This window comes from Primulina huaijiensis, chromosome 12 (genome assembly GCF_012295235.1).
Source record: "Primulina huaijiensis isolate GDHJ02 chromosome 12, ASM1229523v2, whole genome shotgun sequence".
Classification (NCBI taxonomy): Eukaryota; Viridiplantae; Streptophyta; class Magnoliopsida; order Lamiales; family Gesneriaceae; genus Primulina; species Primulina huaijiensis.
The window spans coordinates 13,908,962-13,920,834 of NC_133317.1; the positions used below are offsets into that span (position 1 = coordinate 13,908,962).

At 42.8% G+C, this 11,873-nt stretch overlaps 1 protein-coding gene across 1 annotated transcript; it reads left to right on the top strand.

The window, feature by feature from the left end:
• Positions 1–238: 238 nt before the first annotated feature.
• On the top strand, positions 239–7,262 carry LOC140989682 (uncharacterized). The gene is made up of 2 exons (XM_073458998.1): positions 239–722; positions 7,054–7,262. Exons 1-2 carry the CDS (start codon positions 239–241, stop codon positions 7,089–7,091), a joined length of 522 nt encoding a protein of 173 aa, XP_073315099.1. The 3' UTR covers positions 7,092–7,262.
• The last annotated feature ends 4,611 nt before the right edge of the window (positions 7,263–11,873 follow it).

Genomic DNA, 11,873 nt, shown 5'->3' on the forward strand with positions numbered 1-11,873 from the left:
AGATGCCCGCTTATGGTGGGAAGGAGCTTCAGTAGCCCTTAACTTGGCTACCCTGTCATGGACACGTTTCACGGAGGTATTCTACTCCAAGTATTTTACGGATGAGGTGCGCACCCGATTGACCACGGAGTTTATGAGCCTTAGACAGGGGGATCTGACGGTTACGGAGTTCATCCGTAAGTTCGAGAGGGGTTGTCACTTTGTGCCCTTGATCGCGAACGATGCTAAAGCCAAGTTGATGCATTTCTTGGTGGGTTTACGGCCGATCTTGCGCCGTGATGTTAGGGTGTCTGACCCTACTACTTACGAGGTCGCCGTCTCCAGAGCTCTGGCCGCAGAGCAGGACCAGCGAGATATAGAGAGGGATCGCTTGGGAAAGCGACCAGTTCAGATACCACACCGCCGTCCTCCTCCTCAGCAGCACCAGCATCAGCATAAGAGGCCGTATCACGGCCCGCCCAGGAACAGAGGAGGACCTCAGCAGGAGCAGCAGCAGCAGCAGCAGCAGGGACGTGTCGTCCCGAGGACCTTTGAGCACCCAGTCTGTCCCAAGTGCTCACGCCGTCATCCGGGAGCATGCATGTTTGGCTCAGGGAAATGTTTTAAGTGTGGCAGCACGGACCACATGCTACGGCAGTGCCCCCGGAAGAATCTGCCTACCCAAGGCAGAGTTTTTGCTCTCCATGCTGCGGAGACGAACCCTGACACCATGCTGATGACAGGTACCTTACAGCTTTAAGTTACATTTGCATTCCAATGTTTTGGGAATCGGGATTAAGATTTTGAACTTAGAATTGCGATAGGATTGCATGCTCTACTCAGTATTATTTTCGGGATTTAGTTAGAAGAACTGTGACCTTTGCATGTCTATAAGCTTAGCTCTTGTGATTATTTGGGTTCAGCTTAGTGTTCCGAACTTTCAGGGAGAATTTTCATAGCTGGCTCAGCTACCAAAGCCCTGATAGATTCAGGGGCTACCCACTCATTTATTTCAGAGGTCTTTGCAAACTTTCTCAAAGTTAAGACCATCGGGCTAGATGTAGCCTATTCGGTGTCATTGCCTTCGGGAGAGGAGATAACCGCCACCAGCGTGATCCGAGACATAGACCTTGAGCTGCATGGAAATCTTGTTTATGCGGATCTCATCTTATTGCCGATGCCAGAGTTTGACATCATTCTGGGGATGGACTGGCTATCGCGGAACAGAGTTTTGATCGACTTTCAGCGGAGATCCATTCTAGTCCGACCGCCTGGGATGACTCAGTTCTTATTTGAGCCGGACAGGTACTTTCCTTTACCGCGCATTATTCCATATGTTCAGGCTAGAAAGCTCATGCATAGAGGGTGTCGGGCATTTTTAGCAACTTTTATATCTGTCCCCGAGGCACCCAGTCAGTCAGCCTCAGATGTTCCGATTGTTAGAGACTTCGTAGACGTTTTCCCTGAGGACGTCTCTGGTGTTCCACCTGAGAGAGAGGTGGAGTTTTCCATCGAGCTTATGCCAGGTACGGCTCCGATCTCAAAAGCGCCGTATCGACTAGCCCCGACAGAGATGGCAGAGCTTAAGAAGCAGATTCAGGAACTTCTTGACAAGGAGTTCATTCGCCCTAGTTTCTCACCTTGGGGCGCGCCAGTCTTGTTTGTTAAGAAGAAGGATGGCTCGATGAGACTTTGTATTGACTATCGGGAGTTGAACAGGGTTACAGTGAAGAATAAATACCCACTTCCGAGGATTGAGGATCTGTTTGACCAGTTGCAGGGAGCTTCGATTTTCTCTAAGATAGATCTGCGTTCCGGTTATCACCAGTTGAGAGTGAGAGATGCTGATGTTTCGAAGACAGCTTTCAGGACTCGTTATGGCCACTACGAGTTCCTTGTGATGCCGTTCGGTTTGACGAATGCGCCAGCGATCTTCATGGATCTCATGAATCGCGTATTTCAGCCGTACCTCGATCAGTTCGTGATAGTATTCATAGACGACATCCTCGTCTACTCCAAGAATCGGGAGGATCACAGCAGGCATCTGACTACAGTGTTGCAGACATTGCAGAAGCACAAACTATTCGCAAAGTTCAGTAAATGCGAATTCTGGTTGGAGAAGGTGGCGTTCTTAGGCCACATTGTTTCTAGCAGTGGCATTGAGGTGGACCCAGCGAAAGTTGCAGCAGTCAGAGATTGGGTAGTGCCTCAGAATGCATCCGAGATCCGCAGTTTTCTTGGCCTAGCAGGATATTACCGGAAGTTCATCAAGGGATTCTCCTCGATTGCAGTTCCACTCACAGCACTGACAAAGAAGAATGTGAAATTTGTTTGGAGCGAGGAGTGTCAGAAGAGCTTCGACACTTTGAAGCAAGCTCTTATCTCAGCACCAGTTTTGGCCATGCCGTCAGGGCCCGGTGAGTTTGTTCTGTATACCGATGCTTCGAAGCTCGGTCTTGGCGCCGTATTGATGCAGCATGGGAAGGTGATAGCTTATGCTTCTAGACAGCTGAAAACTCATGAGAAGAACTACCCTACCCATGATTTAGAGTTGGCCGCCGTAGTTTTTGCCTTGAAGATTTGGAGGCACTATCTGTATGGAGAGAAGTGCCAGATCTTTACCGACCACAAGAGCCTCAAGTATTTCTTTACGCAGAAGGAGCTGAACATGCGTCAGAGGCGTTGGTTGGAGCTTGTGAAAGACTACGATTGTGACATTAGCTACCACCCGGGTAAGGCTAATGTAGTTGCAGATGCACTGAGCAGAAAAGTTGCAGTGATGGCTCATTTGGCAGTTTCGAGACCTCTTCAGTTTGAGATGCAGAGGTTTGATCTTGAGACTTATCCTCGAGGTAGAGTTCCCCGTCTATCTACCTTGACCATTCAGTCTTCCCTTCTTGACCGTATTCGCAGTGGTCAGGCAGCAGATGAGCAGTTGGCCAAGTGGAAGCAGAGAGATGAGGCCAAGGGCAGTGTTTTGTATTCAGTCAGCGACGGCATACTGAGATACCGAGACAGGATATGGGTTCCTAGCAGTGATTCTATCCGAGCAGACATCTTATCAGAGGCCCATATGTCGCCGTACTCTATTCATCCAGGGAGTACGAAGATGTACAAAGATCTACAGCTATTGTATTGGTGGCCTGGGATGAAGAAAGACATCAGACGATTTGTATCCGAGTGTCTGACTTGCCAGTTAGTGAAGGCCGAGCATCAGAGACCAGCAGGTTTGCTCAAGCCTCTTCCTATTCCCGAGTGGAAGTGGGAGAACGTTACCATGGATTTTGTGACAGGATTGCCGAAGTCAGCCAGAGGATCGAATGCTATCTGGGTGATTGTAGATCGTCTTACCAAATCAGCGCACTTCTTGCCTATTAAGACGACTTTCACTATGGTTCAGTATGCGGAGTTGTATATCCGAGAGATAGTCCGACTTCACGGCATTCCAGTTTCTATCGTGTCTGACAGAGATCCCCGATTTACTTCCTCGTTTTGGAAGAGTTTGCATTCGACCATGGGTACGAAGTTGCTGTTTAGCACAGCTTTCCATCCGCAGACAGATGGGCAGTCAGAGCGAGTTATTCAGATCTTGGAGGATCTTCTCCGTGCTTGCGTCATTGACTTCTCAGGGAGTTGGGAGTCGAACTTGCCATTGGTAGAGTTCACCTATAACAACAGCTTTCAGTCGTCTATAGGAATGGCTCCGTATGAAGCACTATATGGTCGCAAGTGCAGATCTCCTGTTCATTGGGATGAAGTAGGAGAGAGAGCAGAGTTGGGTCCAGAGATTATACAGCAGACTGTTGATGTAGTAGCCCGGATCCGTGATAGAATGAGGACTGCTCAGAGTCGACAGAAGAGCTATGCAGATCAGAGAAGGAGAGAGTTAGAGTTTGCTGTGGGCGATCATGTTTTCGTGAAGGTGGCACCCATGAAGGGTGTCATGAGATTCGGAAAGAAAGGGAAGCTCAGTCCGAGATTCATTGGACCATTTGAGATCCTCGACAGAGTTGGGACGCTAGCCTATCGTGTGGCTCTTCCGCCGAATCTGGCCGGAGTACACAATGTCTTTCACGTCTCTATGCTGAGGAAGTACATGGCGAATCCTTCGCATGTCTTAAACTTCGAGCCGTTGCAGCTTACTCCGAACCTATCTTATGAGGAGAGGCCAGTGCAGATCCTAGACAGGCAGGAGAAGAAGCTTCGGAACAAGCTGGTTAGGCGAGTCAAAGTCAAGTGGCTCAACCATTCAGAGGAGGAAGCTACGTGGGAGTCTGAGCCCGAGATGAGGAGTCGGTACCCTGAGTTATTCGGTGAGTTTTAATTTCGAGGACGAAATTCTCTTTAAGGGGGGGAGGATTGTAGAACCCGTAACTTAGACTACGTATAAGTCATGCATAATTCTAGTATTTAAATTAAAATGATTTTTATTGCATGAGTTTCTAAATTTGATTATTTTACGTAGTAGTTTAAATTTTTATCATTTCAGTTATTTCAGTGAGGCCGGACTGGAGTTGGAGTTTAGAGATAAAATTTTAGATTCAAGAAACTTTTCCAGAATTTAATTTAGCTAGCAAGTAAGTTAATTTAAGTTATTAAGGAGGTTTGAGGATTTATTTAAGCAACTTGAGGTGAGTAGAAAATAAATTGGTTTAAGTTCCATAATTAAGGAATTAGTTCACTAAATTATGTAAAGAATAAGTAAGGCTTTTAAGGGTTATAAATTTAGTAAATAATCAACAATTTCCCTTCATTTTTACACCAAATTTCGGCCACCCTTATGTCTAGACAACATCTCTTTGCCACCTCACCTTTGACCCTTTCTTTGTATTTAATTAGTAGGATAATTCTTTTATTTTTGGGAGCACCATTTAATTAATGATCAACCTTATCCTCACCTAGTCTAGATGGTATTATGATCGGCCACCTCACCCCAACAAGCACCAACAAATCATTTGATATCAAACAAGAATTCAAATTTCAAAAAAGAGTAGACTTGGTCTTGATATTTTCTCCCTATATTTTGCACCCATTCTCCTCACCCTCTTAACCACCATTCCCCCTCCATAAGTCTCGAAATTCAGAGTGTTTGTGGAGAGAAAAATCGTGGCTAGAACTTGAGAAAACTAGAGAGAAAATTTAGTAGAAGAAAAGGAAAGAAGATCACTCCACCTCCTCCGCGCCGGATCGTCTCGTTCTTTTCGTTTTTCTTTCAAACGAAACCAGGCATGCATATATTCTTCCTTGACTCTTCAATCAAGTCCTATTATCATTATTTAACATTACATGATCATCATTTCCATGCAAAAACCGAAATCTATCAAGAATTTTCAGAAAATAAAAGATGCAGATTTTCGGGCTTCATGATGCTCTTCACGGTTTCATTTGTTTTGATGGTTTCAGGTATTGGTTCGATTCCAGGCTCCCAAGGCGACTTATAGACATGTAATAGGATGTATTAGGATCACTTTGGTTCATTCATTCGAGCCCCACACCCGCTGGAAACGAGAAATGACAGCAGCTTCCCATTCTTGCCATATTGAGTTTCGATTTTCTCATGTTGCTGTCAAAGGGAAATGAATCTGATCTTGGCTGCCCTAAGGGCTTATAGCCATGGTTGGATCACTTCCCTAGCATGTCTAAGACGTGACTAAGTTGCCCTTTTGGTGGCTTGGTCCCTGGTTAATCGGTTTTTACAAAATACTCAAGAACAGCCCCTGCACCCTTCGGCTTATCATTTTTGACAGCATGTGTGTTTCGACTTTTGTGGAATGGTGTGGATCTTGGTTGGCCTATGGCCCTTAGCCACGGTTCATACCATGCCCCTAGATGTCTAGATCGTGTCTTGGTCAATTAAATGGCCACTCGAACGATCGGTGACAGCTAAACAAGAACAATGCCCCGACGCGCAGAATTGGTTCTCGGTTGGAACGTTTCGGTTGTTGCTGGTGTGATGCGAATTGTGGCTGGCCTAGGGCCCTTAGCCATGGTTCAAATCATTCCTTGGGATGTTGTTGAGAGGCTCTGGTCGGTGGTTCAAGCCCCAATGGCCAAAAGTCTTGCAAACGACGCAAGGAATCAAGACGCTGCTGCTGTATTTTTTTTTGACAGCAAGCGACGTCGCGGTTCAGAGGCGTGTTCCGGGTTCTTGGTTGGCTTTTAGCCCATGGCCTTGGACTGGACAGTGCCTCATCGAGTTAGGAAGGTCATGTTTTTGACCGTTCGTGATTCGGATCATTTTTGAGGTCGTACGAGAATTTACGGTGCGATGTGCCAAATTGACTCTCGAAAGAGCGTTTCATGTTTTGGCCTCCATTCACCTAGATTTCGGCCCTCACCATTTTAGGAGCATTATTTGATCATTTTAGACGTATTTTAATCATGACTACATGATGGTTCAGTGTTGGTTCGGGTTGGCTCGGAGTCATGATTTAATACGAAGTCGGTAGGCGTAATTGTCACATTTTTTAAGGTTATTGTATAGTTTGGTCCCATAAATCTATTGCATATTTTTCATGGCATATTTAGGTTGCAGCGAGCCTGGGAGCGATCCAATCCAAGCAGTAAAATGGGTACAGGATATTTAATTCAGTTATTTAATTATATTACGTGCAAAAAACAAATTTTGAGATTTATGCGATATTGCTTGTGGTCACTTTACTATCATGCTTAAGTCCGGTCCCCAGTATCGGCCCGGTCACCAGTTACCGGTCAGTTCAGTTGTTTCACCCAGTACTGTGGCAGTAGTCTGATCAGACGTAAATCCGATCCCCAGTATCGGTCCGGTCACCAGTATCGGTCAGCTCAGTTCAGTTCAGTTCAGGGACCACTTGCGTAGACCATAATCTCACAGAAAATTATTATATGCTATTTCAGTACAGGGCTCCAAGGAGCAAACAGTTTCACTATGATTTTCAGTTCAGCTATGCACGTATTATAATTAATCATGACACGACATTTTACGATATGCCTCATGACATGAAATTTTACTCCCATGCAATTTTACTATATTTACTCGTTATTTACGATATATGCATGTTGAGTCTTTAGACTCACTAGACTTGATTGTTGTAGGTAATGATGATGTCGGGATCGAGGGCGGGGACCAGTGAGCTAGCTCGAGTCGGCAGTAGTGGCACCCGAGGACCTCAGTTTCAGCACTTGCCATTTTGATGCTCAAATATTTTATTAGTTATTGAATACTTTAACTTGTTATTTTGGCAAGTAATAATTTCTTCCGCTGCTGTTTTGAACGTTAAATATTTTATCAATTTTTGGTATGAATGAGGCACTCCATTTATTTTAAAAGAAAAATTTTAAATTTTCCGCAAATTTTCAAGTAAGGATTTTTAGGCCTCTACATAAACCCTTCAGGTTGAGACATGTAAATCTCTTCCTTAATATCCCCATTAAAAAAGGCTGTCTTGAAATCCATCTGCCATATCTCATAGGCATACAATGCAGTTATGGCTTGCAATATCCTTATAGACTTGAACATTGCAACTGGAGAAAAGGTTTTCTCAAAGTCAACTCCTTGTCTTTGAGTATATCCTTTCGCTACCAATCACGCCTTGAAGGTCAATACCTTCCCATCCGTCCCAAGTTTCCTTTTGTAAATCCATTTACACCCTATGGGAACAGTTCCCTCAGGTGTATCCACAAGATTCCATACGTGGTTCGAATGCATGGAATTCATCTCAGATTCCATAGCTTGAAGCCATTTGGATTAATCGGCATCAGATAACGTTTCCTTGAAGGTCTTTGGATCACATCCATGGTTAGGCTCATCATGGCCCTCTTCAAGATGCAAACCATACCTCATCGGTGGTCTCGAGACTCTCTCGGATCTTCTAGGAGCTTGTATCTCCTCTCTTGGCTCTTCGAGTGTGGGTTCTATAATTGTTGGAGTCTCTCGAACCTATTCGAGTTCTATTATCTCCCCTTTTCTATCCAATAGAAATTCTTTTTCCAAGAAGGTTGCATTCCTAGAAACAAACACCTTTGTTTCTTGGGGATGATAGAATTAATATCCAACCGAATTCCTTGGATATCCCACAAAGTAATATAAAATAGATCGACTATCCAATTTATCTCCCACTACCTGCTTCACATAAGCAGGGCACCCCCATATTCTAAGATAAGAATATTTGGGAGGCTTACCCATCCATATCTCATATGGTGTCTTATCAACTGCATTCGAATGGACATTGTTCAACAACAGTGCCGTTGTCTCAAGCGCATATCCCAAAAAGGATGGCGGAATCTCATTCTCCCTAAGATACTCTTGGAACTCGGAACTCAAGTATTCACCACCTCGATCCGATCAAAGTGACTTGATGCTTCGTCTCAATTGTTTCTCTACTTCACTTCTGAATTCTTTGAACCTTTCAAAGGCTTCAGATTTGTATTTCATAAAATACACATACCCATACCTCGAAAAGTCATCGGTAAAGGTGATGAAGTAGGCATGTCCATGCTTAGTGGTGATGCTAAGCGGACCGCACACATCGGTATGGATAAAATCCAATAACCCTTTGGCATGCTCCACATGGCACTTAAAGGGAATTTTGGTCATCTTTCCTTTCAGACAGGATTCACAAGTTGGGAGAGAATTAATATCAGACATATCAAACATGCCCACTCCCACTCCCACTAGCTTGTTCATCCTTCTTAGGGAAATATGTCCTAATCGAGCATGGCATAATTGTGCAGAATTTAGAGTATCTTGTTTTCTCTTGTTTGTTGTTGTTATCGCTTGGACATTGTTTAGTGAAATATCTTTCAATTTTAAGTTATTGAGATCGTTTTCAAGTTCTCCAGTACCAATCAAACATTCATTCTTGTAAATTTTGCAAACACCTTTGCTAAATAAACAAGACTATCCATCTTTATCAAGCATCGAACTGGAAATAATGTTTTTCACCAAATCAGGTACAAACAAAACATCTCTTAAAACTAACTTAAAATAATTGTTCAAAAGCAAGTAAACATCTCCAATAGCCTTGGCAGCAACTCTTGCTCCATTGCCCAGCCTCAAGCAGGTCTCACCTTCCCTTAGTCTCCTACTTCTTCCCATCACCAGCAACTCATTACATAGATGTGAGCCACAGCTGGTATCTAATACACATGAAGTAGAGTTAATTGAAATGTTTACTTCGATATAGAACATATTATTTCCAGAACCTTTCTGGACAAGATATTCTCTGCAGTTACGCCTCCAATGTTCAGGCTTCTTGCAGTGATGACAGATGTCAACAGTCTTGTCAGCCTTAACTGGTGTGGCTACCACAACAAGATTCGGAGATTGCCTCTTCAAGGGCACATTCTTCTTGGGACGTTCGAAAGAATGCTTATTTCCCTTCTCAGGTGGACCAGTCTTCGTACCAGATGAAGAGCCCACATAAAGAACCGACTTCTCTTTCTTGATGGTGGACTCAAAGGTAACAAGCATGTTTACCAACTCCTCAAGGGTAGGCTCTAGCTTGTTCATATTGAAGTTCACCACAAAAGGATCAAATGAGCTAAGCAGCGATAAGAGCAACACGTCGGTGGTCAACTCCGAAGGCAACATCAGATCCATGCCAACGAGCTTGTTCACGAGCCCAATCATCTTTAGGCCATGCTCATGGACCGAGGCACCGTCTCGCATGCGCAAAGTGATCAGCTCCTTGACGGTAGCATGCCTAAGAGGCTGGATTTGCTCACCAAAGAGCTCCTTGAGATGCAAATGAATGTCAGCAGCACTCTTTGCATCCTCAAAACGCCTCTGCAACTCATCATTCATAGAATCCTGCATATAACACTTAGCTTGCAAGTCATGGTCACACTAATCTTTGTAAGTCTGCAATTCCTCAGGAGTGCAGCTAGTCGGAGCCTCAACAGGGGGCGACTCAGTAAGTGTATATGCTATCCATTTCGAATTCAAGATGATTTTTAAGTTTCTTAGCCAGTTGAGGTAATTAGGTCCGGTTAATACGTGTTTGTCGAGTATTGCAGATAGCGGATTGCGAATCGAAGACATTGTCAAAATTTGTACTGAAAAGTAAAACAGATAAATGTTAATGACTATTTTAAAATATTTAGTAAGATATAAAGTATGGACTTTTACTTTATAAATATCCGCTCCCACTGTTTTGACATCTTTCACTACCCTCTGGTGAAAACGGGAAACTCCTTTCCTCAATAGGTATGTAAGGTCTAATTAGCGAATCATGATCCCGAATAATATCAGCCAATCACAATTCCTAAGAGGTAGTTTCCAATTGCATCACAATGCAACCCTTTACATAAACTTTTGTCTCACGTTTGATTAGGACCTAATAATATGACGTCGTTCATCTTTACGTGTCAAGCCTTACCCATCGATGTTGAACCTTAATGGACGGTCGCCATGAGTTCCCTCAATAATATGAGCCGAAATCATGGGAGTTCCACGTAGTTCACATCACCATGTCAATGGATGTCACAGCTTTCTGGTGTCCAAGCTCCCCCCAATAATATGAGCCGAGCCCTGAACACGGGTAACGTTCATCATGCACCCATTGTCGATGGAAGACATGAAAATTATAAACAACTTTATAATTTCCTTTTTCTGGCTTGATATTAATTTTGAATCTTATTCAAAATGAGGGTTTTTAATTTTGAAAGGTCTCATCATTAATTTTATTTAAAAGCTCTCCATGTTTGATCGTATGTTTTCCGGATTCATGCGATTTTGTTATTATCATAATAATAATGCACATACTCATTATTTATAACATATCATGCATATATTATAAACAGTAAACTAAAGAAGGATGATCAATCGCCCAAAACTAACAGCTCGTGTGAGCTAAACACGGGCCTAGGTCTAGTCCTAGGGAAATGCATGGGATGCAAATGCAACTTTTAAATAAGCTTCCAATATTTACATGTCTTCGATTTTCATAATCATCAAGGCCACCATCTTCCAATCTTGATCTTCCACTATACTAATATTTACAAATAAATATCCATGGCAAATAGGGATACATCTCATGGGGTGGGAACATGCCATAAACCAAGCCCACTTATAAATTTTATAATTATTACAATCATGCAACACAAAATATCCTAGCATACACCTAGCAAACTGGGCTTGGGCTTTTGATCATCTTTCATGCATAATATCACATATCATACACATCAATTAATTATCACAATAATCAATTGATCCAATATTAAATATCTTGATCCAATCATTAACCGCCCCGATTATAAACTAAATTAACAAAGTATACAAACTCCTTTGTCTACTTTCTAATTAATTTATTTATAACCGAATTTCTTGTGAATCACCATTTACTATAAATAATTAAAGTCCAACTTCAATTATTTATTTCATGTGAAAATATTTACAACTTTTGTAAATTTAAACTTAAGGGCCCAAAAAATCATTTTTCACCAAAAACATTTTGGCTCATTTAAAATTTCACAAATATGTTAGCCATCTATTGGCCCAAAAACTTCAAGGCCCATGAAACTTTGATAATCCAAAACACTTTTGGAAACCCTAGTCGTCATCGCCGTCGCCAGAGCTCTGTCGTCGGATTCCGGCCAACTCACAAAATTTTTTCTTTTTAATTTTGAAGAGGGGTTGTTTGGGCAGCCCTTGGGCACCCCGAAATGGGCAGCAACTTACTGCCCCAAAACCGAGCCAAAACCGGCCATTAAATTGTTGTTTTGATTGTCTCATGCGGTTAGAAATTGATCTCAACATAATATCATGTATTTGCTATACTAAAATTGTAACATTAGCTCTGATATCACTTGAAAGGGGATCGGTTACGGTGCTCGATTGCACAACGGAAGTTTTAAAACAATTTGTTTCAACAAGAACAAAAACCGAGCACTCCACAAAGTAGTGTAGCAAAAAA

What these genes read in the sequence shown, in the direction of transcription:
- LOC140989682 (XM_073458998.1), top strand. Translation starts at nt 239, where the DNA reads ATGCATTTCTTGGTGGGTTTACGGCCGATCTTGCGCCGTGATGTTAGG. An exon ending in TGACACCATGCTGATGACAG is followed by an intron (nt 723 to 7,053) that starts GTACCTTACAGC and finishes TGATTGTTGTAG; the next exon opens with GTAATGATGATGTCGGGATC.